Source organism: Platalea leucorodia (assembly GCF_965183815.1).
Source record: "Platalea leucorodia genome assembly, chromosome: W".
NCBI classification, from domain to species: domain Eukaryota; kingdom Metazoa; phylum Chordata; class Aves; order Pelecaniformes; family Threskiornithidae; genus Platalea; species Platalea leucorodia.
In genome coordinates this window covers 1,026,053-1,052,190 of record NC_138859.1, presented here as the reverse complement: position 1 = coordinate 1,052,190, position 26,138 = coordinate 1,026,053, and the positions used below count along the sequence as shown (strand labels likewise).

At 60.8% G+C, this 26,138-nt stretch overlaps 3 protein-coding genes across 8 annotated transcripts in view; 1 reads left to right on the top strand and 2 right to left on the bottom strand.

Annotated features, from left to right (window-relative positions):
- The first annotated feature begins 158 nt into the window (after positions 1 to 158).
- On the top strand, positions 159 to 11,357 carry LOC309601816 (glycerol-3-phosphate acyltransferase 4). Of its 2 annotated transcripts, none has more exons than XM_082334969.1 (13): positions 159 to 214; positions 2,033 to 2,929; positions 5,652 to 5,742; positions 6,027 to 6,324; positions 6,507 to 6,581; positions 7,026 to 7,115; positions 7,233 to 7,326; positions 7,820 to 7,935; positions 8,164 to 8,219; positions 9,095 to 9,180; positions 9,417 to 9,545; positions 9,627 to 9,706; positions 10,334 to 11,357. In XM_082334969.1, the coding sequence occupies exons 2-13, from the start codon at positions 2,765 to 2,767 to the stop codon at positions 10,440 to 10,442; spliced, it is 1,389 nt and encodes a 462-aa protein (XP_082191095.1). In that variant the 5' UTR covers positions 159 to 214; positions 2,033 to 2,764; the 3' UTR covers positions 10,443 to 11,357. The 2 variants fall into 2 exon arrangements, with proteins under 2 accessions (XP_082191095.1, XP_082191096.1); XM_082334970.1 differs by having other exon boundaries at positions 5,652 to 5,721; positions 10,334 to 11,356.
- A 6,681-nt stretch (positions 11,358 to 18,038) lies between these two features.
- On the bottom strand, positions 18,039 to 20,026 carry LOC309601566 (homeobox protein Nkx-6.3-like; the record flags this gene model as incomplete). Its single annotated transcript, XM_082334630.1, has 3 exons — positions 19,597 to 20,026; positions 18,346 to 18,515; positions 18,039 to 18,269 (listed from the first exon to the last, which is right to left on the bottom strand). The coding sequence occupies exons 1-3, from the start codon at positions 19,976 to 19,978 to the stop codon at positions 18,039 to 18,041; spliced, it is 783 nt and encodes a 260-aa protein (XP_082190756.1). The 5' UTR covers positions 19,979 to 20,026.
- A 984-nt stretch (positions 20,027 to 21,010) lies between these two features.
- The window catches only part of LOC309602018 (ankyrin-1-like), a 41,020-nt gene continuing 35,892 nt past the window's right edge, over positions 21,011 to 26,138 (bottom strand). For all 5 annotated transcript variants that reach the window (XM_082335295.1, XM_082335296.1, XM_082335298.1 and 2 more), the window contains 3 exons: positions 25,626 to 25,709; positions 25,184 to 25,351; positions 21,011 to 23,293 (listed from right to left, as the gene is read on the bottom strand). In XM_082335295.1, the coding sequence (XP_082191421.1) occupies positions 23,267 to 23,293; positions 25,184 to 25,351; positions 25,626 to 25,709 (279 nt within the window). In that variant the 3' untranslated portion in view covers positions 21,011 to 23,266. The remainder of the gene's footprint in view (positions 23,294 to 25,183; positions 25,352 to 25,625; positions 25,710 to 26,138) is intronic.

Sequence of the window (26,138 nt, the reverse complement as noted above, 5' to 3'; positions counted from 1 at the left end):
CCTGCGCCTCTGCCTGTACCTCTGCCTGCGCCGGGGGCGGGGCCGGGGCGGGGGGCGGGGCCGGGCGGGCGCGGGGCGGCGGCGGGCGCCCCCTGCCGGCGGTGCGCTCCTGCGGGCGCGGCCCCGCGGGCGGCGCGCTGACGTCAGCGCCGGGCGGCGGCGCGCACGGCACGTGGCGGGGGGCGGAGCCGGGGCCCGGCGGCGGTGGCGGCAGGTGAGTGCGTGCGCGGCCCCGCTGGGCCCGGCCCGGCCCGGCGCCCTCCCCCTCCCGCCTTCCCCGCACCGGGGCTGCGGCCGCCGCTCCCCCCGCCCCGGTCCCGCTGCGCCCGGCGGGGTCGGGGCCGCCCGGGCAGAGCCCGGGCCCGGCCGCGGACCGTTACCCGGCGCCCGCCTCGGGGAGCGCGGCCTCCCCGCGCCGCAGCGCCCTCCCGCGCCCGGTCTGATGTGGCCCGGCCCGGTCCCCGCCGCTCGGCCCGGGGCGGAGCCAGCCGTCCCCGCCCGGCCCTCCGGGGCGCCCCTGCCGCCTCCCGGCACGGCGGGCGGCCGCTCCGCCCGCGGCCTGGCGCGCACACGCCGAGGCCGAAGGTCGCCGGGCCGAGCCGCGGCCCTGCCCTGGTTCGCCGGGCGGGCGGGCCGCGTCCCGCTGCATAAAGCCGAGAGCGACGCTGGCCGCTGCCGCCGGCCTGGGGGTGCCCGCCGTTCGGGGGGAGGGCTTCCCCCTCTGCCCGCCGGGCCGCGGTGCCGCAGCCGGGTTCTGCCCCTGCCCCGGGGCCTGCTAGCGGTGGGGCCGGACCGGCCTCCTGCCGGCCCGGCCGTCCCCAGCCTGGCGGCGTGGGCCCGGCGGGAGCCCCGGGGGCCGTAGCCTGCAGGCAGGGCTGCCTGCGCCTGCCCGGGCTTCCCACGCGTGGCTGCTGCCCGGTGCGTGGCCTGGCCTGCCCTGGCGGGCCGCCGCTGGGTGGCACGGCGGAGGAATGCCGTAACCGGGCCCCTCTCAGGGCAGCGGCTGCCAGCTCGGATGGCCGGTCTGACCAGTTCGCCAGCACCAGTCCTGCTTCCGATGGGTGACAGCTCTGGCATGACGGGCGGTTACGCGCGTGGCTGCAGAGCTGCCTATCCCGGGACGTGGCTTATGCAGGCACGCGTGTGCCTTTGAAGCACTAAGGATATTCGTAGCGTTACTGGTGCAGCAGCGCTGAGCCAGCAGCCGGAACATGCTGGGAGCAAGAGGATCTTCCCAGGCTCTCCTCTGCTCCCGTGTGCTTGGCGGCTGCCTGTTACATCCCACCCTCAGGCTGACGCTCCGTAGCCAGGTGAAGGGAAGTCTCCCCCGAGCAGACTCCTCTCTTTTGAGTAGCCCCAGTTGGCCTTGCGCGTTGGCCTCGCGCGTACCCGTGCTGCGGAGGGCGTCCTCCCCCGGCAGGGCTGTAGTGCCGGCTGTTTGACCTTTGACTGGCCCCCGTGGCCCGGCAAGTGCCACTTTGGCTAATCATCAGCAGTAATTGTCCCCTTGGGCTAACTGCCTGTCCTGTAAAGCTGCCCCGTGTGACGGAGGGGTGAGATGTGTGTACCGGAGTAGAGGAAGTGATTCCTTCCCAGGAATCCGGGTGCCTGGCTGGCTCAGTGCTCGCGGATGCCTCTGAAATGAGAGCGGCGATAAGATCTGTGTTGTGAGGAAGGGTTTTCTGTCGCTCCATTGGCTCCTTTCCTGTTCTTGGGACCTGATTGCGGCGTCCTGTGCTCTAGGCGTGGTTCTGGACGAGGCTGTTCAATCTGAGGTGTGAATGGTATGAAAATACAGGATGAGTGGCAGCAGGGGGTGATTCCCAAGTGTGTGACGGTGCCAGGCAGTAGCTGGAGTGCCAGTCCAAGTCTGCTGTGTCTCAGGAGCTGCTCTGGGTGATGTGACCTCAGCCCAAGCGCTGCCTTCCAGGTTTCAGAGCCCACTGTCCCTGGCCTCCTGCCACCCTCTCTGAGCTGACGTCTCTCCGAGCTGCGTGACTTGCTTGACTTCGGTTTCCTTTTCCTCCACTAGTGCTGGTGGCATGCGAGTGCCTCGTCTGCCAAGAAGCCAACTCGCTGTTTGAAGAGCTTTCCAGGGACACAGGCTTCGTTTGTGTCTGTAACGACCCTTCAGCGTGAGCGGGTGCCAGGGGCCTCCAGAATTAAACTTGTTCCAGGCGTCATGCAAGGATCTGCGCTAGTGCCTGTGTCCTCACGGAAAGAACAATAATAGCTCCACATACGGTAGGCTCCCGCAAGTGCCACCTCCCTCGATCTCCTCCAATGCAGGCTCAGGCATGGACTCCACCTTGTCCCCGTGAAGAGACCCTGCATGCTGTCAGCAGCCAGAAGGGGATTCTGCTGCCAGCTTCTCCGCAAGCTGCCCCACAGCAGGACTTGCTCAGCGGCGCCTTGGGAGGATATCCATTCATGCAGTTGTGTCGCTGCAGCGCCCGCTGCACGCCCATGGAGGAACCTATGCGCGTGTTCCGTCGTCTTTGAGCTCCTCAGCCCACACGGTCTGAACTCACCTGGGCTCCTGGCAGACTGTTTGCTTGTTTTCCCAACTGCTCTCCCTGATCCTGTTGCATTCCCTCTCTCGCAGAGCCCAAAAAGGATGTGAACTTTGGAATGGGGTCTGTGAGCAGGCTGTGGACTCAGTGCATGTGTGAGACTGTTGCCGAATAACAGGAGGACTGGGCAATCGCTGCGGGCAGCCTTTCTGTCTGGCTGCAGGGCACCAGCCTTGCCTGGGCCCTTCACCATGTTCCTCCTGCTCCCCTTTGACAGCCTGGTGGTTAATCTCTTGGGGATTTCCATAACCGTCCTCTTCACTCTGCTTCTGGTTTTCATCATTGTGCCAGCAATTTTTGGAGTCTCCTTTGGCATCCGCAAGGTTTACATGAAAACATTATTAAAGATTTTTCAGGTAAGTCACATTTTCAGAATTTTCTGTGTGTTCCCAGGGGTCTTGTCAAGCGTGGTCGTGCTAGGGAGAGAGGCTTTTGCCCCTCAGCAGAGCCTTGCAGATGACTGGGGTGGGAGGTTGGTTTGTTGGTGACATGTGCTGGTGCCAGATGTCCCGTTTGGGTCCTCTCAGCCAAATGCAGTTTACTGGACCTCTGTTCATGGGCTGTCTTCTCCCTGTAATTAATCCAGTAAGTCTTCAAGTAAAGTAGTAGGACAGCGTGGCCCGTAAGTATGCAGTGGTACAGGCGGATCTGTAGATGTGCTGAGAGAAGCTGTGTGCTTGGATGGGTTAATGTCCCAGGCGAGACAGAGGACTGTTACAGTTTGACATGGAAAGAAGCCAAAAGGGGTGTAGGGTGTGACGGGGAGGGACAAGGCCGCGATCAGTGGGCTGCTCCTCTCCAGCACACGTTTGGATGAAGCAAAAGCAGGAGGTAAGGCAGGACTTTCTGTACTGCAAGCCCCGAGTGGTCTGTGGCCAGAACCCAGAGCTCTCAACACCCTTCTGTCCCCGAGTGCCGCCTGCTTATCTGCTGAGCCATGTCTGGACCTGCAGCCTCTGAGGACGACCGGCAGCCCTTACTGACTCTTTTGGCACAGAGATGCCAAGTGGAATTTTCCAACTTGGGGTCACGCTGTTCCCTTGCCTGCCTTTGGCAGACTCGTTTTATGGGCTGTCTCACGGCCAACACCTCTCCTTGAAGCAAGTCCCTGGTGAGACCAGAATTTTTGCCAAACTCCTAGTAGATAAAGCCTACGCCACCCTACCCTGGCAGCCCGAGCAAAAGGAGAAGGGGTGCCCTGTGCTTGATAGCGAGGTTTTAGGCTCTTAAATGTGGAGTTCAAGCTGCTAAAGGATGCATGGTACAGCAGCTGCTGTTTGAACAGGACTGGTCTTCCCCAGGAGTAGCTCTGTACTGGCTGGCTTGGGAGGGCAGCCCTGGAGCTTGCAACGTTCAGCTCAGCTAAACTCCTCCCAAAAGCCTGAGGTGTGAGTGGGAAGACCCTGGGCTTTGTGAGGTGGTGCTTCGTTAACACGGATGTCTGAAGACCTGACTTCAAATGTAGGGACTGGGAGAAAAAATTGATAAGAAGTTTGGTTTATCTGAAATAGAACTTTTCACCTTGTTTGTTTTTTTTTTTTCTTTCTTCAATTCAGGAGCGTTTAATCTCTACACCTATTTTGGTGTTTAAGTTTGAAAGTATTTTTCTGAAAAGACTTTGAAGTCTGTTTCAAAGGGGTGAGAGAAAGGAGCACTCTGGCAGAACTGCTCACAGATTTGGCGGAAAGTTCACTCGCTAGCTTTGGTCATTCAGAATTGTATTTTCGGGGAGCGTTCTTCACCCGCCAGGTTTTCCCAGCTCTAGAGGCCAGTGTTGCAAACCTAGCCCAGGGGCCTGGGGTGGCAGCTGCACACCTCTGCTGGTGCTGAGGGAGACCTGCCTGGTGCTTCCCAGGGGGGCCTGCGTTTTCTGCGACCGCAGTCGGGATAGAGACGTGCTGGGCTTGCAAGGAACGCCAGCTCCATAGGCTGCCCAGCTCCTGCTGGGTCAGAGCTCCTCTTCTGACTTCTCCTGGGATGGCAGTGTCTAGACAATCATCTGCAATCCTGCAGTTCCTTTTGCTGGCAGAGGAGGCTGCTGGATGACCCGGACACTCCACAAGCAATTAGCATTCCCACATTGCTGCCTCCTCATCTGATGCTGGCATGGGCTGAGACCGGGATGCCAGGAGTTCCCAGCAGCTTCCCCTTCTTCACAGATCTCTGCTGGAGCAGCTGGCCTGGAGCAATAAGTGTGCTGTAGACAAGTCCTCCTTTAGACGCTTGTTCTCCTAACAAGGATGTGAGGGGGAGAGGGTTACTTGGAGGGCCAGAAATCCAGCCTACAGTTTTTGCTGGTGCCCTTGAGAATTAGCTGAGAGAGATTTCTGTGGATAACAGGTAGTCTGGGCATGGGATTTGGCAGCCAGCTGCCAGATTGCTGTCTGAGGGTGCTTGCTGCTGCTGTTTTGGACTGACTGGTGAGCTGAGAAGCAGCAGCAGCTGTTAGCTGAGATGGGGAGGGAAGGATCCCATCCCGGCATCAGCCTGATGTTTTTAGCAGCAGCCTGAAAACACAGTCTCTGCTTTGAGCTTGGAAGAAATGAGGGTTGAAAAATAGCACCAGTCCCGTGATCGGCTTTTTGTGCTGTGATGCGGACCACCCCAGCAGGATGCACGGTCCACCCAGAGGCTGTGCGGTGGCAACCACGTGCCAGTGCGACAGAGCCTACAGGGCACGGAGGCTGCAGAAAATCTTGCTGTGCCGTCTCACCACTGAGCACTCTTCTTCCCTCTGGCATTCCCTGCTTCCCGCTGGGGCTCTGCTGTGCAGAATGGCACACAAACGTGTGCACATCATGGCTGTCCTATGCCTGTGCTAGTCACCTCCCCGTCAGTCTTCTTGTCCTATGGCAAGCGGATCTCTGCTGTAAAAACGTTCCTCCCAGGCCAGTCTCTGCTTCCATCTCAGTTCAGTTGTGTTCATCGCTCTTTCAGTTCTGTGCAGAAGCCTCCTGCTTCAGCCCCGTCTTCTCCCCTTAGCCATGGTCTTCCCTGGAAGTCGACTGTAAAACAAGGGTGGTACGAAGTGGAGCTACAGGCCTTGCGAATCTTGCTTATCGTGTGTGTCTTTTGCAGTGGGCGACACTGAGAATAGAGCGTGGTGCCAAGGAGAAGAACCATCCCTTATACAAGCCCTATGTCAACGGTAAGATCCTGCCCTGCATGGGTACGTATGAAGTTCAAAATTCTTTATGGGAGATGGGGTAAACGTGGTGTCTCTGAGCAGCTGAGGTATGCTGGGAAGCCTTTTCCATGTGGGTGCGTTGGAGGGAGATACGGGGACGTCCATTTTGTGAGGAACACACCCAGGGAGTGCTTCATTTCCAGCCTGTCTGGACTGGAGAAAGGAGGGGGGCCCTGTGGAGGGCAGGCGAGTAAGGGCCCTGGTTCTCAGCTCTCTTTGAGCCGGCAAGTCGTCCTTTGCTCAGAGCTGCCTGCTGCGTGTTGCAGGTATCATTGCAAAGGAGCCAACATCACTGGAAGAGGAGATCAAGGAGATCCGCCGGAGTGGCAGTGGCAAAGCCCTGGACACCCCTGAGTTTGAGCTCTCAGATATCTTCTATTTCTGCCGCAAAGGCATCGAGACCATCATGGATGATGAAGTGACCAAGAGGTTCTCAGCTGAAGAGCTGGAGTCCTGGAACCTGCTCAGCAGGACCAACTACAACTTCCAGTATATCAGCCTGCGCCTCACCGTACTCTGGGGACTGGGTGTGCTCATCCGCTACTGCTTCCTTCTGCCCCTCAGGTGAGTGCTGCTGCGGGAACCTGCCTGCCAAGATGGTGCTGGTGGCCTCTTCCCTCTGCAGCAGGTGCCACTGGTCTCCAAGCCCCCCGGACCCTGTCCAACATGACCCAACAAGACAGGCTACTTGATGAGTAGGGCCTGTGGCCTGGTTTTGCTAGCATGTAGCTTCCCTCTCTCTGCAGGATAGCCCTGGCGTTTACTGGCATCAGCTTGTTGGTGACTGGTACTACAGTGGTGGGATATTTGCCAAATGGAAGGTGAGTTCATCTTGGGGGGAAGAGGGGATGGGGAGCCCCCTGTGCAGTTTGAGACCTGATAATCCTGAAGTTTTCCTGCAAGGCCTATCTGTTCTGCCTGCTGCGGACAAGGCAGGTGGTCCTGGCATCGGTAGCCTCTCAGGAGCAGACACCCTGTAATTTTAAACAAAGGGCTTAGATGTGAGCACTAAGCCCGTGGCAGAGCGCTCAGCCCTGGGCTCTGAAAGGAATAAGGACAGAAAAGAGTAAAGGCCAAAGTTTGATTCTCCTGAGTTAAGAATCACTGGTCATAAGCTGACGGCAAAACCCAGAACAAGACGTGTTTCTGTGGGAGAGATGTGAAGTCTCAGTTGGGTCTCGTGGCCGGGGGCAGCTGGGCTGAGTGGCACCGTTACAGGGGAGATTGTGGAACTGGGGGGTGATGGTTTCTGTCCTGGGCTGCAGGTGTAAGGAGTTCCTGAGCAAGCACGTCCACCTGATGTGTTACCGGATCTGTGTGCGTGCCCTCACAGCCATCATCACCTACCACGACCGGTAAGGAGGCACTGTCTGCTGCAGGGTGTCCCTTCCCACCAGCTGCTCCGTGCCTGCCTCTTGCAGGCCTCACGCTTCGTTCCTCTGTCCTCATCTGTACCTTTGTTTTGCATTTAGAGAAAACAGACCCCGAAATGGAGGCATCTGTGTGGCCAATCACACGTCTCCCATTGACGTGATCATCCTGGCCAGTGACGGCTACTACGCGATGGTAAGGTCTGCACCTCGGCCCCAGCTCTGCCTGCCGGGGCCTGGCCGCGCGTGTGGTGGGAGCGGCAAGCACGTTGCATGGGGCAAGGAGTAGGCAGCAAGAGGCTTTTGAGCGTGCAGAACTACTTTTCCCTGCATGACATCGCAGGGCACTCCCAGGCAGTGCCCAGATGCCCTCTTGTGCGTGGCTTTCCAGCGAGCTTGGCCTGGGACTCAGAGCACCAGGGGTCTCTGGGCACTGTTTTGCAAGCGGAGCTCTGGGCTTTGCTGTCCACGGCAGAGCAAAGCACTTCCCCAGCTGGACCTCCTGCAGTGTGGAAGGCACTTGGGGCTTGCTACCTCTGTCCTTCCAGTCAGAGCCTGGGACTTTTCCTCTCGGCCTTTCCAGGGCAGGGGTAGAAAGATGAACCTCAACTTGGCTGTGAAGCGAGGAGCTGCCTCGGCCTTCCGTCTGTCCCCAGGTCTTGTAACTTGTGTCTTCTTGTCCTCTTCAGGTGGGTCAGATCCACGGAGGGCTCATGGGTGTGATACAGAGAGCCATGGTGAAAGCTTGCCCCCACGTCTGGTTTGAACGCTCTGAGGTCAAAGATCGTCACCTCGTCGCCAAAAGGTGTGACAGTTACTAGCTGCAGGGGGAGGTCTGGAGGCTGGGAAGGGGTGGGGGTTGCCCACTTCCCTTGGGTGAGGACGCTGCCTTGCCTCCTGGGTGCTGGGAGACTGTGCCACCGTTGCCGGCGCCCAGCTAGTCCCCCGTGACTGCAGGATAGGGACTATGCTGTGTGGATTGCTAGTGATAGCTTCTGTGCCCTGTGCTAATTAGTGACGTTCTTCTGTTTAGGCTCACAGAGCATGTCCAGGACAAGAGCAAACTGCCTATTCTTATCTTTCCGGAAGGTGAGTTGTGGAGCAAGGCCAGACAAGCGCGTGGTGGAGAGGGCACGTTGGGACAGCGCCGCATCTCTGTTCCTTCCCTTCATACGCAGCCAAGGGCCTTGAAACCCTTCGCTGAGACAAAGGGGACATTGCATCTTTAGAGCTGACTGAACCCAGCATGTGGCAGTCAGATATACGATGTCCCGGTGACACGTCCTGTGCACACAGAGGACAGGGTTTGGAGCGAGTGCTAGGGGGCAGTTGCTGGGCGCCTGCGGCCTAGCCATTAGAATCATAGAATCATTTAGGTTGGGAAAGACCCTTAAGACCATCAAGTCCAACCGTTAACCCAGCACTGCCAAGCCCACCACTAAACCATGTCGCTAAGCACCACGTCTCCCCGGCTTTTAAATCCCCCCAGGGATGGGGACTCAGCCCCTGCCCTGGGCAGCCTGGGCCAGGGCCTGACAGCCCTTTCGGGGAAGAAGTTTTTCCCAATACCCAACCCAAACCTGCCCTGGCGCAGCTTGAGGCCGTTCCCTCTCGTCCCAGCGCTTGTTCCTGGGGAGCAGAGACCGACCCCCCCGGCTCCAGCCTCCTTTCAGGCCGTTGCAGAGAGCGAGGAGGGCTCCCCTCAGCCTCCTCTTCTCCAGGCTGAGCCCCCCCAGCTCCCCCAGCCGCTCCTCCCCAGCCTTGTGCTCCAGCCCCTGCCCCAGCCTCGCTGCCCTGCTCTGGCCACGCTCCAGCCCCTCCATGGCCGCCTTGGGGTGCGGGGCCCAGCACTGAGCACAAGGTGTATAGCGTGAGGTGAATAGCTTAGAACATGAGGTGTATAGCTTAGACTTCTGACCTGACTTGCAAAGGGAAGTTGAGAAGATTGTGCTTGCCTCTTGCAGGAACCTGCATCAACAACACGTCTGTGATGATGTTCAAAAAGGGGAGCTTTGAAATTGGAGCCACAGTTTACCCTGTAGCCATCAAGGTATGAGAAGGCAAACATTCTTACAGCACGAGTAGCTCTCGGTGTGAGAGCTCAGCCCTGGCAGCCCAGTCTCGGCACGGCTGGGTCGACAGCCTGGTCTGAGGGCGTGGGGAAGCTGAGGCCGCTCCGTGTTGCGCTCTGGGAGGGCTGGCCCGTAGCTGGGCTTGGGGTGGAACGTGGAGCCCAGGGAGGGTGCAACCGCTGCCTGACTTTAATAAGCTCTTCTGCCTCGGTAGTATGACCCGCAGTTCGGAGATGCCTTTTGGAACAGCAGCAAGTATGGCATGGTAACCTACCTCCTCAGGATGATGACTAGCTGGGCCATTGTCTGCAGCGTATGGTACTTGCCCCCAATGACCAGGAAGGTAAGTAAGCTGAACCTGGCCTAGCTGAGCTGCTGCCTCTTTGGCCCCTCGCTCCTGCTGAACAGTCTTATTTTGCCGCAGCCCGAAGAGGACGCTGTCCAGTTTGCCAATCGAGTGAAGTCAGCCATTGCCAGGCAGGGGGGCCTTGTGGATCTGCTCTGGTGAGTCCAGGCAGGCTTTTCTCTTCCTGGTGCCAGGTTTCCGTGTTCCTGGGTCCTGGTACATGCTTGTGGGCTGTAGAGCTAAGCTTGTGTCTTGCGTTGGGCAGCATAGGCCTATGGAGAAATGGAGATAGATCTTGCTTGTGACCTCCAAAACTGCTCTTCTGTAGCAGGGACCAAAGTCTTTGCTTCTGTCTTTGTGTTGGGCACCAGGGCTTTATTCTGTGATTCCAGCTTGCACTGGGATGCCCTGGTTCTGACTTGATGCTACTCAGCAGAGTGGGTTGAGCCTGGGAACTTCCTTTTTCAGGCACTGAGATCTTCAGAGCCTGGGAGGCAGAGGGACTCTGCAGGCAGTCTACTGTAGTGGTATCGGAGCAGTTCACGCTCCTGACAGAGCTGCCATGTTGAGCACAGTGCGGGGCTGTGGGTGCAGCTTCTGGCAGAGCAGGGTGTGAAAGTAACTGCCCTTGGGGACAGTTGGTCTGCAGCGTGCCCGGGCAGCCTAAGGTACCAGTGTGGCTGTCCGGCTGCTGCGGGAGCTCTGGCCTGCTCTGAGCAGCCCCAGCTGAAGCTGCGGACAGTGCACGCCTGCAGCTCCTCTGATGATATGACTCTCTTCCCCAGGGATGGAGGACTGAAGAGGGAGAAGGTGAAGGACACATTCAAGGAGGAGCAACAGAAACTCTACAGCAAAATGATTGTAGGCAACCACGAAGACCGGAGCCGCTCCTGAGCCCTCTGCCTCCAGCACTGTTAACTGGGCCCGGCCAGAGCCCTCGGCCTCCGGCATGAGCCAGGGCTTGTCTGAAGCAGCTCCAAATCTTTGGACTTTGGCTACTCCAGAGCTGCTTGGACTTGCTCCTTCATCCTCTGGCTGTTCTTTCCCGGAGGCACTATTACTGCCTAGAGCCTTTAGGCCCTGGGCAGCTCTTGGCAAAGATGCCTTCTTGTTACTGTTACAGTGAAGCCCCTTGCAGGGGCAGTATTAAATGAAACACTTATGGTGTCGTATGCTTCCATATGGTGTTTACAGACCCAGGGGGAGGACTGGTGTGTTGATGTGCATGTGTGTCAGTCACAAGTCTCCCACGGCACAGAAGCTGGTGAGCTGCACTGAAATTAGCTGCCTTGGCAACCAAGGGAGTCTTCATGAGCCGGTGCCTCTCACATCTGCGGCATAAGCCCCGTAGGAGCAGTATGTGGTCTCTCAGGCCATTTCCAGCTTGACTTCCAGAAGGACAAACCTTTCCTTTTGCCACCCTCCTGTCATAGCCTGACCCAGACCATTGCTTCTCCAGCACCTGAGTAACAGCCTCTTTGCTGGGCTTCCGCAAGCGGTGAGGATCATCCTCCGTGGAAGCCTCCCTCCGTCCCCTGGCACTGCAAGTTGCCAGGCAGGTGGCACTGGTGGAATCCGGTGACAACCCACTGGTCACTCGAGGAATCCCCGTGTGCTGTGGTGGGAGCCCGGGGTGGGTAGGAGAGTCTGAAACTCCGTGGCTGGGGCGAGAGATTCCCTTTCAAATGGCTCCTGAGGGAAACGGTGGGATCTGGTCTTTATGTGCACCAACATGCACATACATAATCTCAGCTTGTTGCGAGGAAGCTGAAATCTTGTGCCGGAGGTGGTACACCTTTCCCTTTCAGCTCTGCAAGTAAAACAGTAAAATTCAGTAAAACAGTAAAAAAGAGTAAAACCGTTTTAAAAAAACCTGTAAAACAGTGAAAAAAACCAGTAAAACAGTAAAATTCAGTAAAACAACTTGCATTTGAGCATTCATCCCATGTACTTTCCAATTTTCCGTATGTTCCCACAAACTTTAGCGCTTTCCTTGGGTCCTCTGCCTGCTCTTACATGCCAGTGCTGTTTCACTGCTGCCCGCAGAAGCCTGCTTGCGGTTTCTGGAAGGCTAGGGAAGGCGATACGTAAGTGCCCCGAGCAGTGGGGGGGGGCATCTGCTGCCCCCAGGGCAGGACAGCTCCTCTGTGTAAGCATCCTTACCTTTGAGTTTCCCTGCAGTAGCTACCAACACGGGTTAAGGCTGTTTACTGCCTGCTTGGTTTTATTTGGGTAAAACACCTTTATATCAAGAGACAGAGAAAAGAAAGCAACAGAAAGAGTCCAGAAACTCCCCTAGCCTTTCCCAAGAGACGTAACGCGCGTACCCTCACTTAGATTACCCAGTGCAAGCAGGGCGAGCACAACTTGTCCTCGTAGTTGAGGAACCCCGTCTTCCACCGTGTGCCACTTTCCACCTACCCCAGGACCGGCGACTTCTGCACGAACAAACTGAACTGTTCCCAGTACAAAACCTGGGAGGGTTACAGGGATGTAAAGCTACACTTAACAGCAAATGCTCTGTTAATGTACAGTTATGGGAAATGTTTCTATACTGAATTGATTTACCTTTGCTTCTTGTAGTGCTCAGAATGTGATCCTTTATAAATATGCACGCACGGACGCATTACCTACACAAACATTGCATTCAATTCATAGCATCATAGAACGGCTTGGGCTGGGAGGGACCTTAAAGATCACCTAACTCCAACCCCGTGCCACGGGCAGGGCCGCCACCCACCAGCCCAGGGTGCTCAGGGCCCCGTCCAACCTGGCCTTGAACCCTGCCAGGGCCGGGGCATCCACAGCCTCTTTGGGCAACCTGGGCCAGTGCCTCGCCACCCTCACAGTAAAGAATCGCTTCCTAACATCTCATCTAAATCTCCCCTCTTTCAGTTTGAAACCATTCCCCCTTCTCCTATCGCTATCTGCCCTTATAAAGAGTCTCCCCCTCTTTTATACAAGCCCCCTTTAAGTATTGGAAGGCCACTATGAGGTCTCCCCGCAGCCTTCTCCTCTCCAGGCTGAACACCCCCAGCTCTCAGCCTGTCCTCACAGCAGAGGTGCTCCAGCTTCTGAGCATCTTTGTGGCCTCCTCTGGATCCGTTCTAAAAGGTCCACATCTTCCTCGTGCTGAGGACCCCCGAGCTGGAGGCAGGGCTCCAGGGGGGTCTCCTCAGAGCAGAGGGGCAGAATCCCCCCCTCGCCCCGCTGCCCACGCTGCGGGGGATGCAGCCCAGGATGCGCTTGGCTTTCTGGGCTGCCAGCGCCCATTGCCGGCTCGTGGCCAGCTTTTCGTCCACCAGGACCCCCAAGTCCTTCTCCACGTGGCTGCTCTCAATGAGTTCTCCCAGTCTGTACTCATATCTGGGATTGCCTCAACCCAGGTGCAGGACCTTGCACTGGGACTTGTTGAACCTTCGGTTCATACGGGCCCACTTCTCCAGCGTGTCCAGGTCCCCCCAGATGGCACCCCGTCCTTCAGGTGTGTCACCTGCACCCCTCAGCTTGGTGTCATCCGCAAACCTGCTGAGGGTGCACTTGATCCCACTGGCTATGGCATTGATGAAGATATTGAACAGCACCGGTGCCAAGACAGAGCCCTGCGGGACACCACTCGTCACCGGTCTCCACCTGGACACAGAGCCACTGACCACAACTCTCTGCATGCGCCCATCCAGCCAATTTCTTATCCATCGAATAGTCCGCCCTTCAAATCCATATCACTCTAATTTAGAGATAAGGGTGTCGTGTGGGACCGTGTCCAAGGCTTTACAGAAGTCTAGGTAGATGACACCAATCGGTCTTCCCTTAGCGACTGTTGCAGTCACTCTATCATGGAAGGCCACCAGGTTGGTCAGGCAGGATTTGCCCTCGGTGAATCCGTGCTGGCTTACTCGGATCACCTCCTTGTCTTGCATGTGCCTTAACATTGCTTCCAGGAGGATCCGCTCCATGATCTGCCCAGGCACAGAGGTGACACTCACCGGTCTGTAACTCCCCAGGTCCTCTTTCCTACCCTTTTCAAAAGCAGGGGTGCTGTTACCCTTTCTCCAGTCACTGGGGACCTCACCTGACTGCCGTGACTTTTCAAATACGATGGAGAGTGGTCTTGCACCTCCATCAGCCGGTTCCCTGAGGACCCTGGGACGTACGTCACCAGGTCCCATAGGCTTCTGTTTGTTTAGCTTTATCCGGTGGTCTCGGACTTGCTCTTCGCTGACAGGGGGCCCTCGCTCCCCCAGCCCTCTCCTAGAGGTTCTGGTACTTGGGGGGTGCAGGGAGCCTGGCTGCCAGGGAAGACTGGAAGGAAGAACTCACTGAGCAATTATCAGTGATCTGTTACACCTGATCACCGTTAACACCAGCCTCACCAAGAGAAACCAGGCTGTTCTTGTTTGGTGATGGAGACGCCCTTTCGGCCCCATGCTTTTCACTGTTACCCCAGTTTCTTGTTCTTCTGCCCAACTTCAGCTATGGCAATTGATCGGGGGGGAAGAAAAAGCAGCAAAGCCCGGTGTCTTGTCCTTTCCACCTAAGGTAACAAAGCAAAAGCAGATGAAGGCAAGCAGGGCAGGTTGCAGTGCATTGCTTACGCTCCTGTGCTACCAATAGAGGCCAAACCAACTGCTGGTCGCTACCAGATAGAGCTCAGGTACCCGGGCTGGGCCCCCGCCTTCGTGAGGAGTTCGTTATGGCATTAAGGGTCTATTCACCAGCATTTTGGTTTACTTGTTTTACTACCCAGCTTATTAGGTACAGCTCCTAACACCAGTTCACCAGTCCCCCATCTGTGCCTGCTACCGATGGGGCTGTTGCTTTGCTCCTTAAAAAAAAAAAAAGAAAAGAAAAGCACAGCCCTTGTCTCCTTGGTGGTTGTTACATTTATGCAGAGTTTTTGAGCATCATCTTTTAGTTGTATAAGAAATGCTGGGTATAGCACAGGCCTTATGGGAGTTAACCTGTAGTGTGGTTAAGCTTCAGTAACCAAGCAGGTGTGTGCTACCCTGTGGTACCTGCCTAGATCATTTAATCACAACGTTTTACGAGCTGTATTTGCCCTGTTTCCTGCTTGAGTCACCTGCTTGCCCAAGAAGCTATTGCTGGCCGCCCTGGCCGCCCTGGCAGCCCCTGGCTGGGGGTGACGGCCTGATCCGGCCCCAGTTTTGCCTGCCTGAGCTTTGCTGCTCTGGCCCCAAGGCTTGCAAAGCTTTTCCCTTGCTCGGGGGGGGGGGTCGTTTGGCCTAAGCCCCCCGCCGTGCCATGGTCTGGCCGGCTCTGGAGGGTGCCCTGGCCCCAGAGAGCCGTGGGGTACCCAGGCAGAGCCGCGCTCGCTGGGTCCCGCGGGTGCCCCTTCCCCACGTGCTGAGCTGCAGCCGGAGCCATAGCACCGGGCTGGGGACGTGGGCATCGCTGCCAGCCTGTCCCCCCCGCCTGGGCAGGGTCCCCAGGCTCTCCTTCGCCTTTCCCCAGCCAGCAGCGCGCTCCTGAGCACGCACCCGCAGCCTGCCCGAACGCCAGGGCCCTGCACCCAGAGCTCCCATCTCGGGGCGGGTGCAGGCGTTGCCTTCAGGCTCCGCAGCCTCAGACCTGGCTGCCGGTGCCCACGAGTCTTCTGCCCACGCCTGGCTCCCCTGGCCCCTGTCACAGGTGCTGTGGTGATGTGCGGGAGCCCTCCCTGCCTCCCGCCCGCCTCCCCAGCCTTGCGGGACCTCCAGCCGCCCCGCCGAGCTCGGGGGGCAGCCCCGCTGCTGCCGGGATGCTCCGCAGCAGGCAGGGAGCTGGCCGGACAGGTTAGGAGGCACACATCCATCTTTCCTCAGCTCCCCCTCCTCATGCCCCCAGTCAATACGTCTCTCTCCGATGGGAAAGTTAATAAATTTAGCTCTAGATTAAAAGTATCGATCATTTCATTTGTAAGCGATAAATAACCGGGGGGAGCGCTGGGCGGCCCGCGGGGCAGGGGCTGCTGGCTCTGGCTGCAGCAGCCATGCAGCCCGCTGGGGCTGGGGGCCCTCATATGCATTCTGCCCGGATGCTGGCATTGATTTGCTATTAGTCTCCCCGCACCACCCAGTAGCACATCATTCCCGGAGCCGCTATTAATGGCCTTTTGATAAATAATCACTTGTAAGTCAATAAATTTTTATTAAACAGTGTGGCGCTTTGATTTATGAAAATCCGACGGGGTTTGTCTGGGAGAAAAGGGATGCAGAATTGAAGCGGAGCTGCTATCCATCTGCCTGCCAGGCCGCCCTGCCTGCGCTCGCACCCACACGCCCCCGGAGCAGCCGGCCCCAAGCTCTGCCGTGGGCTCGGCGGGAGCCCTGCCCGCACGCCCCGGCGCTGCCCAGCCCCAGGCCGGCCCCGGCCGCAGGGCGCGAGGTGGCTTTGGGGAGGGCAGAGCTGGTGCTCGCCCTTGGCCAGGCTCCGCGTGCCCTGTTGAGACCCCGGCGCTGGCCGGGGACCGCTCGGCTGCAGCAAGCCGCGGCAGCAAGCGGCCGTGCCGTCTGCGTGGCAAGCGGGACCGCAGGAGCAGCGGTCCTGAGGAGGGTGGTCCCGGCCACCGCCCCGGGGCCCTGCGCAGAGCAGCACCGCTCGGGGGACCCGTCCGGCCGCGGGGATGCACGGGGCAGCCAGGCTGCGGCTGCGATTTGTCACTCTCCCCGGCTGCAGCAGGCCCTTTGCCACCTGCTTTATTTGTCTCCCAGCCCTGACGTGGCATCAGACAGGTGTTAAACTACTTAATCACTTTAAAATTGTTTTAATTTTCTGTTTTGTATTGATCTCCACAGCACCAATTAATCAGCTCACTGGACCAGGCAGTTAGTACATTAAAAATTGTCAGCCACGCTGGGCAGCTTAGAAAATGTCAAAAAAATATCCCGACAGCAGTCCCGCACTTCTCCCACCGTACGGAGCCTGCTCCTGCCGAGCGCTGGCTCTGCCCACGGACGGTGACGTGGCTCTCCCAGCCCTGCCACGGGGCCGGGGCGCGTGGGGCACGCAGCCGCCGCCGCAGCACTGTGCACCGCGCTGCCCGTGGGGCCTGGCCTCCCACGTTCTTGCAAAGGGTCCGTCCGCTCTGCTACCCTCTGGCATTTCTCCCATCGAGGCAGCAGAGGGGCTGCGTGGCTGAGGGGAAAGAGTTACGAGCCCCACGCTCGCTGCGGGGCTGGACGGGGACCTGTGGGAGGAGATCAGCCTTCCCTAAGCCCTGGGAAAGGGCTGCTGAGCGGTCAGGGCTCCCTGCAAAGTCACCCCAGTCCAGCACGTGGCAGAAAGCGACAGTTTGGAGAGGACTTGAAGCCAAATGTGGGTCTTGGGGCCCGGGCAGACGGTGACGGTCTGCAGCCCCGCACCACGGCTCCCCGCCACAAGGCTCGTGCTCAGGGCCGCTGCAAAGCCCCAGTGCTTCAGGGGCTTTGGCCATCCCCAGGGGTGGACTTGGCCACCGGCCTGTCCTCAGATGCTGCCTGCAGCCGCAGGGGAGGGCAGCTTGGGTTGCAACCCCCAGCACCTCCTCCGTGCCTGTGCCACGCTGCTAATCAGTCTATGATGGGCCGGCAGCACCTTATCTCCTATCGATTTCCTCCCAGGACACGGCCGGTCTGTTTGCTCACACCTGGCTGGCACTTAGTTGGCTCTTGGCTGAACAACTGCCGAGCTTGCCGGGCCCCCAGCAGCGGGCCTGGGCCAGCAGGAGCCCCTTTGGCATCCCGAGCGGCTGGGGACAGACGGCACCCACCACTGGCGTGCAAGAGCTGAGCCGCGGGGAGCCAGAGCAGGGGGCACGCGAACATGTGTGCACACACGTGTGCATGTGCGCAGCCCCCGCTGCACAGGGTGCAGCACGGGGGGAGGTCCACGAGGTTGGCAGCAAACACACCGGGGCTATTGACGCCGCATCAATCCTGCGGCCCCGACAGGTGAATGGGCTCTCACTCACACCGTTAAGATAAATGATATTTATTTGCTGCTAATAGGTTCCAACAAGAGGCCCCAAGGAGTGACTTTTGAACCAGCACCTCTTGCTGCCGGTGCACGCCCAAAGCAGGGAAAACCCTGGGAAACATCCCCCGGGCTGCCCTGCTCCCGTGGGCTCCTCCTGCCCCCCACACAGCACCACAGCCACGGCCCCTTCCCCTGCCTGGCACGCAGACCCTGCCCCGTGCGTGCTATCCCAGCCCCTTCTCCGGCCCAGCCTCAGGAGGGCACCCTGGACCGCACGCCCGCGAAGCAAGCGCTGGGACTTGGCTGGGGCTGGGACCTTTATTTCGTCAATGCTGACAGCACGGCCGCGCCTGACGCTGCCCACGCGTGCTGCTGCCAGCCCTGCGAGCCGTGATCCCTGGGCGGGAGCCACCAGGAGCGGGGCGGCAGCCGCCCCATCCCCGCAGCCGGGCGTCTGCTGGGGGGTCACCCCCCTGGCAAGAAGCAGGTGGCCAGGCCGGGTGCCCCATGGCCCAGAGGGGCGGGCTGTGCCAGCGCTCAGCCGCTGTGCGTGCCCAAGCCCAGCACCGAGAAGGCAGCGCGGTGCTTCCTCAGCAGCAGCCGGATCTTCTCGTCATCCGAGTCGGGGTCCAGGGGCTTGTTGTACTCGTCGTCCTCGGTCTCAGAGGCTGCCCGCTCTCCGCCAGAGCCCCCCGCCCGCTGCGAGGACGAGGAGGGCTCCAGGGCGCTCTTCTTCCTCCATTTGGTCCGTCGGTTCTGGAACCAGACCTGCCGCCCCACAGGAGCGGCTCGGTTAGCAGCCACCACACCACGCGCCCCGTGCCACGCGGGGACCCACACTCACCTTCACCTGGGACTCAGTCATGCCAAGGGAATAGGCCAGCCGTGCTCTCTCCGGACCCGCCAGGTACTTGGTCTGCTCAAAAGTCTTCTCCAGAGCGAAGATCTGGTGCCCCGTGAAGGTTGGGCGCGTGTGCTTCTTCTTATGGATGCTGTCGGCCAGGTGAGCAGGGGCTGCGGGAGAGGAGGAGGAGGGAGGTGGGTGAGCACCTGGTCTCTCTGCCGTGCACGGCTCTGGGCAGCTCTCCCCTTCCCGAACACGGCACCAGCACACCCACCAGCCCTCAGCGCCCACAGGGTCCCTCCACGCTGGCTCCCCTCCAAATTAAAACTGTATTCCGGCTTCAAGGCTTCAGCCCTGTCCCAGGAGGGCCGAGTTGTGTGGGCGCCACAGAGCCAGAGCCGGGCCGTGCACCTCCTGCTCGCAGACAGAGCTAATTTGTGGTGCTGAGAGGGGAAGGTTCTCAGCAGCAGTGCCTGACCCCAGAGCCACGCAGCACCGGGAACACCGTGCCCCCATGCCCCACACCTTGCAGGATGCATGACGGGAAGGCAGGCAGAGCTGGTCCGTTCGTAGCTGTGCCGGGAGCGGAGGGCTAAACTGGATGACCCCTCTGCTCCAAGAGCATCACCTGGAGAAGCGGGAAGGGGACCACGGCTGCAGGTGCTGAACGGCTGCACCCAGCCCCTGGCCCAGAGCCTCCCGGGACTCCCCACGGCACAGGGGGTGCACCCATCCTGCCCACCCTCTGCCACGGCAGCAGCATGCTCTGCAATCCCCCTGCCAGCTCTCCACCAGGCAGGCAGCGCTGCCAGCCCCGGGCCAGCCATCCTGCCTGTCTCTGCCCCGAGCTGGCCTGGGCGCTGACCCCAGCGAGGCTGCCGGAGGGATGGGGGATCTCCGGGACGGTGGGCTCTGCCTGCCCTTGCCAGCTGTGGCTTGCCTGGGGGCTCAGCAAAGAGTGGGGCTAAGCAAGGAGTTAGGCTAAGCAAAGAGTTAATCTCTGCCGTTGGAGCTGCCCCTGCTCTTGAGCCGAAACCTCTGCGGCAGGTCGAGGTCCGGCCGTTCCCACCGTCCCGGGGCAGCCTGCAGGGTGACCAGCCATGCCTCGTGCAGGGCGATGGAGAAGCTGCGGCCTGGGCAGCTGCCCCACATCCCTGCCCCGGTGCCGATGGGTCGGGGCTCCGCGGGGTGCCCGCCGTCTGTGGCGCCCACCCCCCCGCCGCCCACCCGCCCCGGCCCCGCTGTACTTACGGCCGCCGCACTGCCGGCCGCCCCGCCAGTCTGGGGCCACCTCTGCCCAGCAGCTCCGGCCCCGTGGCAGGTACTCGCCGCCGGCCTTGGGGAGGGCCCCCACCTGGGGCCCGTAATAGACGCCCGGGGAGCTCAGTCCGTTAAATCCGCCTGCGTGGGGGTAGCCGGGGAGGAGGCTGCTGTTCGGCGCTGCCGCGGGCCGGCTGAGGATGTCGGAGATGCCGTGGGGGGTGCCGGCGGCCAGCTGGGCGCCAAGCCCGGGGGGGCCCAGCTTGTAGAAGGAGCTCTGCACCGAGTACTGGCAGACGGGCGCCTTGGCCTCGGGGAAGGGGCCCAGCGAGGGGCCGTTGAGCAGGAAGGTGCCCGGCAGGTTGGCGTCCATGGCTCTGGCACCGAGGCCGCCCTCAGAGCCCGGGGTGCAACGGCCGGCCCATCCCCACCGGCCCGGGGGCTACTGGGCCCCGGGGTCCGCCCTGGCCGGCGGGCACCCGGGTGGCCCTGGGACCCTGGCGGGCTGGCCGGGGGGCCACGTCCCGGGCGGGCAGGCGGCCACGGGCAGGGCCAGGGCGAGCGGCCCCGGCTGACCCCGCCGAGGCGGCACCGGCACCGGCACCGGACACTCAACTTGGCTTGGGGAGAGCCAACATTTCTCTGATAAAGCTGAGGCCCATTAGAATACGGGGCGCCCATTGGCCGGGCGGCTGCAGGCGGCGCCTCCCATTGGCCGGCTCTCCGCGGCCGCGGCTGCCATTGGCTGCGGCGCGGGGCCAGCCCGGGATTGGCCCGGCCCAGACAAATTGCGCTTTGAAAGGCGGCGGCGGGGGGACGCGGCGGGCGCTGGACAGCGCCGGCGGGATCGGGGCGGGGCGGGGCGGGATAGGGTATGGGCTATGGGATAGGATAGGATATGGGATGTAGGATATGGGATGTGGGATATGGGATGCGGGATGCGGGATGCGGGGCCGGGATGCGGGATGCGGGGCCGGGATGCGACAGGGCAGGGCGGGACGCGTGGCGGCGGGGCCGCTGGACAGCGCAGCCGGGATGCGGTGGGATGCGGAGCCGGGATGCAGCGGGATGCGGAGCCGGGATGCAGCGGGATGCGGGGCCGGGCCGGGCGAGGCTCCGGCGGGGCCCCGCGGCTGGGAGCCCCGCGCTGACGCCCTCCGCAGCAGCACGGGGCGCCGGTGGCAGCGGCCGGGCTGCTGTGGGATCAGCCCCCGGAGCTGCTCGGGGGCGCGGGCACGTTTCTGCAGCCTCCCCCAGGAATGGCGGGGCACAAGGAGCTGCCAGCCCCCGCCACTGCCCCTGCCCTCCTGGTGACGGGGTACGGGCAGAGGGGAACCCCTCCCGGCCACGCACCCCGCAGCCTCAGCCCCCCCCACACCCTCGGAAAAGCAGAGACGAGACACGGTCTGTGTTGGTTTCTTTATTAATTCATAGTCTGATAGCTGGTGTACAGGGAAATGATCTATACATCAGGGGCTAAGACAGGGAGATCCAAAAGGCTTGTTTCCATAACAATTAAAAAAAGGAAATAAAAGTAATTTTTAAAACTTCTAAAAAGCTTCTAGTGTGCAGACTGCAGCATTCTCTAGGCTCAATGTCGGGTGCAGCCTCCCCCTACCAGCCCTACGAGCAATCTGAGCGCAAAGCAATGTCACCGCAGGTGCCTGGCACGGCCGCAGCACAGCACATTCCCTAAGGCGTATACAAGGCCAAAGCACAGGACCCACACACAACTCTACAGTGATGCTACGGAGTCAGCTGTCGCAGTGGGTCTAGGGAGGTTATCGTACACAGCAAGGGTGATGGATGGAGAGTCCGTGCCTATATGGCTCAGCTTTGGGGTGGGGAAGGGGTTGCTCTGCTCTCCAAGGCTAAGCTGGGTCATTTGCTTCGCTGCAGCCAGGCTTCTTCCCGACTGCAGGGGAGCCAGGGGCTTTCCCGGCAGATGCACACCCAATGCGAGACAGGGCTGCCCTGCCAGGGCCACCGGCCCGAAGCTGGAGGTGGGCTCGCTCGGCACGTGGCCGCAGGGAGCAAACCCGGGCCCTGCGAAACAGGTCCGTGGCCACCTCCAGGGGAAAGAGCAGGGGGTCCCCACACCACTGTGCTACAAAGACCAGGCCCCCACCTTGGTTAGGTAAAGGACAGAGTCGGGGACATGGGATTTACTGCCACTGCCTGCATCTGGCCCTCCTGGGGTCAAGTATCGTAGCAGATTCAACCTCCTGCCCCCCGCAGAGGTGCCTGGGCAGCTCTGCCCGTCAGGGCTCTCCTGCTGGGGCGGCTGGCCCCGGGGCTGCCCTCGCTCCCGGGGTGGCCGCTTGGGCCAGGCCGCTGCAGCGGGGCCTTTCGCCTGGCCGAAGCGCAGCCACCAGGGGAGCAGCCCCCCGTGTCTCCGGGGTTGGTCCTGGGAGGGTCAGCGTCCACGGGGTCGAGGGGCTATGCTCATTTGTGCCCTCGCAGGGGAGCCAGGGGACCCTGCAAAGCCCTTGCATGGGGTGCGTAGCGCAGGGCTGCTGGCTGCTGCCAGCTCCCGGCTCATCTCCTGAGCAGATATTGTGCTGAGTAGAGCTAGGCACGACCCCGCGTGTGGCACAAGCGTCCCCTGCTCTGTCTCACTACCCGCTCTCCCTGGGCCCCAAGCACCCCAGCGCAGGCCTACAGCTTCACGCCAGCTGGAGCCAGCACAAACTGGGGTTTGCACCATGGACAGGCCCGTGGGACTGCGCCTGTGGGCCCCTCTCTTCAGGCCAGGAAGGGACCAGGCTCGGGCGCAGGGGCACCGGGCAGGGGCAGTCTGCTGCCCTTCTCCTCCTACAGCCTCCCAGCTCCGTTCACCAGAGCTGCTCACGTACTCCAAAGGTTTTTGCCCGTCCTGCAGCCTGAAGAGGTATTTGGGAGCGGAGCTGTTAGTGCTTTGTACATACTGCTAGAGTGTCCCTAGGGGTTTGCATAGTATTTATTGGTTCATATACACAAGGCTGATTGCTGTACAGTTTACACTTTCAACACAAGCAACGAGCTCAGTGCTCAGCCCAGAGCCCTGCCCTGGAGGAAGACGTTGCACGTGCTGGGGAGAGGAAGGGCAGCCCTGCACCGGCCCCCCTGCCCAGGGCAGTTGTGCTCCCCGCAACCCGCCTCTCGCACACCTCCTGGCAACTGCTGCCCTCCCCGTAACCCAGCACTCACTGAGAGGGATGAGAAGTGAGTCCAGCAGAGGCAGCAGGGGCGATGGGGGGTCGAGCCCCTCTCCTTCCACGGCGAGCAGCGCCGTGCTGCCCCAGCTTCCCTCTTGCAGCTGGAGCACGGGCGTGGGGATGCATTTACACACGCAAATGCGCAAGGATGGAGTCTCCTTCCCTCTCGTTCTCTGCCAGTCCGGCTCTTGCCTCCCAGAGGAGCTGAGAGGATGCCCCGGTGCGTGCTGCTGTCTCTGGGCTCCTGGCAGCAGCGGGGCAGGGACGGAGGCCCCTCCGTCAGTTTTAAGTACTGTAGCTCATGCGTCTTGCAGTCAGTCAGTCATGCGGATAGGACGGTAAGTATGTCTCATACAGAAATCATGCCATTAGCCTATAGAAACATGTACAGCCAGCCCTGCTCCCCTCCACTCTCTGCTTTCCTCTCCTCTCTTCTCAGGTATGTGTCAGAACGTGTGTGGAGTTCAGTGGTTTGGTGTTGAGGTGAGATCCTGGAGAAACACAGAGAGAGGCAGAGAGGGGGTTACCAGGCATCATGGTGGCACAGCCAGGAGAAAGGGGGGGGGGGCAGCCAGGTACGTGGCAGTCCCGGCCCCTTCTGCACCCCGTGTTTGTCCCACACGCACCCATCCTGCCCAGCTACCGCAAGCCAAGTTTTGGGGGGTGCCAGGGGGGAAGACCCCACACGTTCCTAATGCACACCCTGGGCCGCTTTTGCACGCTACGGAAAACAGCGAGAGCAAAGCAGCAGGAGCACTGCCCCAGAGAGACGCAGACCCAGGGACTGTCTGGGGCAACACAGTGGAGACAGGAGGGAAAGGAAGGACAGACAGACATAGCCTTGCATGTGCAGCAGAGACCAGAGGACCGACCGCCCCTGCCTGGCAGCTCCTCCCCGGCGCAGGCAGCGCCTGGCAGCTGGGCAGCGTGCACGCAGCACCTTCCCCCAAGGGCTGCGCTGCCGGCCCAGCATCGAGCGGGCAGAGAACAACGATGCAGCTGGGCCCAAGTGTGCTGTGCCGAGCACCCTGCCTTCAGCCTGGTCTCGTCCCACCCAACAGGGAAGGCAGGGGGCAGGGGATGCACAAGACTCAAGGGATGATCCAGTGCTCACGCTGAGGATCAATGGAAGGAATGTCCTGGGCCAAAGACAGGTCCCCTGCCCTCAACCCCCACAAGCAGCATGTTCCTGCACCCCGCCACTCCTGCTGCCCTGACGGCCACCAGCAGCGTCCTGCCACGGCCTGCACCCCCTTTCCTGGCCACAGGAGCTTCAGCAGACCTCACTGCCGCGCTCTCGTGCCACGGTGCGCGGCCGGCCGTGGCAGCCGCTCGCACCTCCCAGCAGGAACGCCGAGAGCAGAGGCAGCAGGCCGTGGCCCAGGAGCACTGCGACACCCCTCATCTGGCTCGGGGCGCTGCCGGTGCCCGGCTGCACCCCGTGGCAAGGGGAGGCAGGGGCACCAGGCTCCAAGGGCTGGTCTCGTCTGCCACGAGGCTGCATAATTAGTGCTGATGGATGAAGGGGACAGCTCTGCTCGGACCCCATGCAAATGCTATCCACTCCCTGAAGCAGTTTTGGACAAAAAATACCCCTCTGCTGCAGCCCAGCATAACCAGGAGTAACAGCCCCGTGGCCCTGTCACCGGGGACCGTTACCCTGAGCACCCAGGGTGCTGTGACCGCAGTAGCAGCCCCTGTGCTGGGCCAGCCTCTGCGCCAGCAGCTGGCAGAGCGGGGCACCCCGTGCCCATTGCAGCCAGGCCCTGGGCCCAGGAGCGTCTTAGCAGCAGGGGCACACCGCTGCCCACCCTCAGAACTTTGCTGCAGCGCAGCAACCCCTCTCTGCAGGCCAAGGGCTGGGCACAGCCCTGTTACACTTTCCCCAGGAGGATGTGCATGACCAGCAGCTCGGTGCAGGCAGCGGCATGGGGAACTGGGATAGAAGGAAGAGCAAAGGTGGGGTTACCTCAAAAGAGGCCATTTGAGGGGTCACTGCTTCCCCCTTTTCAGGCTGGCTCGTTTCACTATCTGAGCCCCCATCCTGCCCCCGGAGACCTCTGGTTTCGGGACACGCACTCGCACCTCCTCCTGAGGAAGCCGCAGGGGCAGGAAGCAGGACATCACCCCGGCGAACAGACAGACATAGAGAAGAGGACAGGAGAGGGAAAGGCAGAGTCAGTTGGCAGAAGACACTGAGCAAGACGACTGGTGCAGTGGGCAAGAGCTGCCCCTGGAAGCCTTAGAGGGGAAACAGGAGAGGAAAGCAGGGCAGAGGAAAGGATAGAGGGTGGCAGAGTCCCAGAGCTCACGAGTTCTGCAGAGACGGTGCTGGCCCCAGGCAGGGTGCCTGCAAGGCAGGGCTATAAGCCACACTGTACCTTGGCCCCCAGGCTGTCCCGGTGCAGGATGGAGTATTTCATTAAGTGATTGTCCTCAGCCTCCAGGTCTTGGGGCTCCTGCAGGGAGCCCTCCAGGATCAGCTCCTCCTGCTCCTGCCTGTGATCCGTGTCACCGGGGCCCAGCTGACGCACCACCTTCCGGATGACCTGCAGAGACCCGCAGAGCTGGGCATCACAGCTAGCCCCCAGGCACCATGCCTCCCTCCTCGCCCAGCCTGGCCCTGAACCACACGTGGCGTGCAGCCTCTGTCCCCTGCGCAGGGTCTGGCCGGAGAAGTGCCGTGACCGTAACCGAAGACGGTGGGACGCGGGTGCCCTGCACGGGCCCCTGGGCTGCAGGGAGAAGCAGGGCAGCCAGGCAGAGGGGACAGGAGAAAGGCTGCGGCGCACCCTTGCCCACACCATGCCCTTGATCGCTCACCTTCTTGGTGATGATATTGCCTTGATCATCTGTGAACTGCTCCTCAGTCACCTGCTCTCCGGGGAGATGAAAGCCTTCGTTTCCCTGCAGCAACAGGAGGGACATCAGGGCATTTCAGGGGGGTGAGGGGAGCCCCTTTGCAGGCAGAACAGTACACCTGCCATGCACCCCACAGCCTCCGTCTCCCACCCTGCCCCGTCCCTTCACTGCTCTCCTCTGCGTCTGCCCCAGGGCTGGTCTCAGCTCCCTGCTCATTACCTTCACAAGGACACGCCGGCGGACGACCCTGGTGGAGAGAGCCTCCTCGTCGTCCGCCAGCCCCAGGCTCTCCCCGAGCTCCTTGTCCAGCTCGCGGTGGGCGTGTTTGAGCAGAAAGCGGACAGAGCCCCTGACGATGTGCATGACGTTCTGGCAGCTGACCAGGAAGAAGGCCAGCAGCACCAGGGCGATCAGCAACTGGGCCAGGAAAGCCCACATTCTGCCTCGGCGCGTGCAGCCGCACGCGTGCCCCGC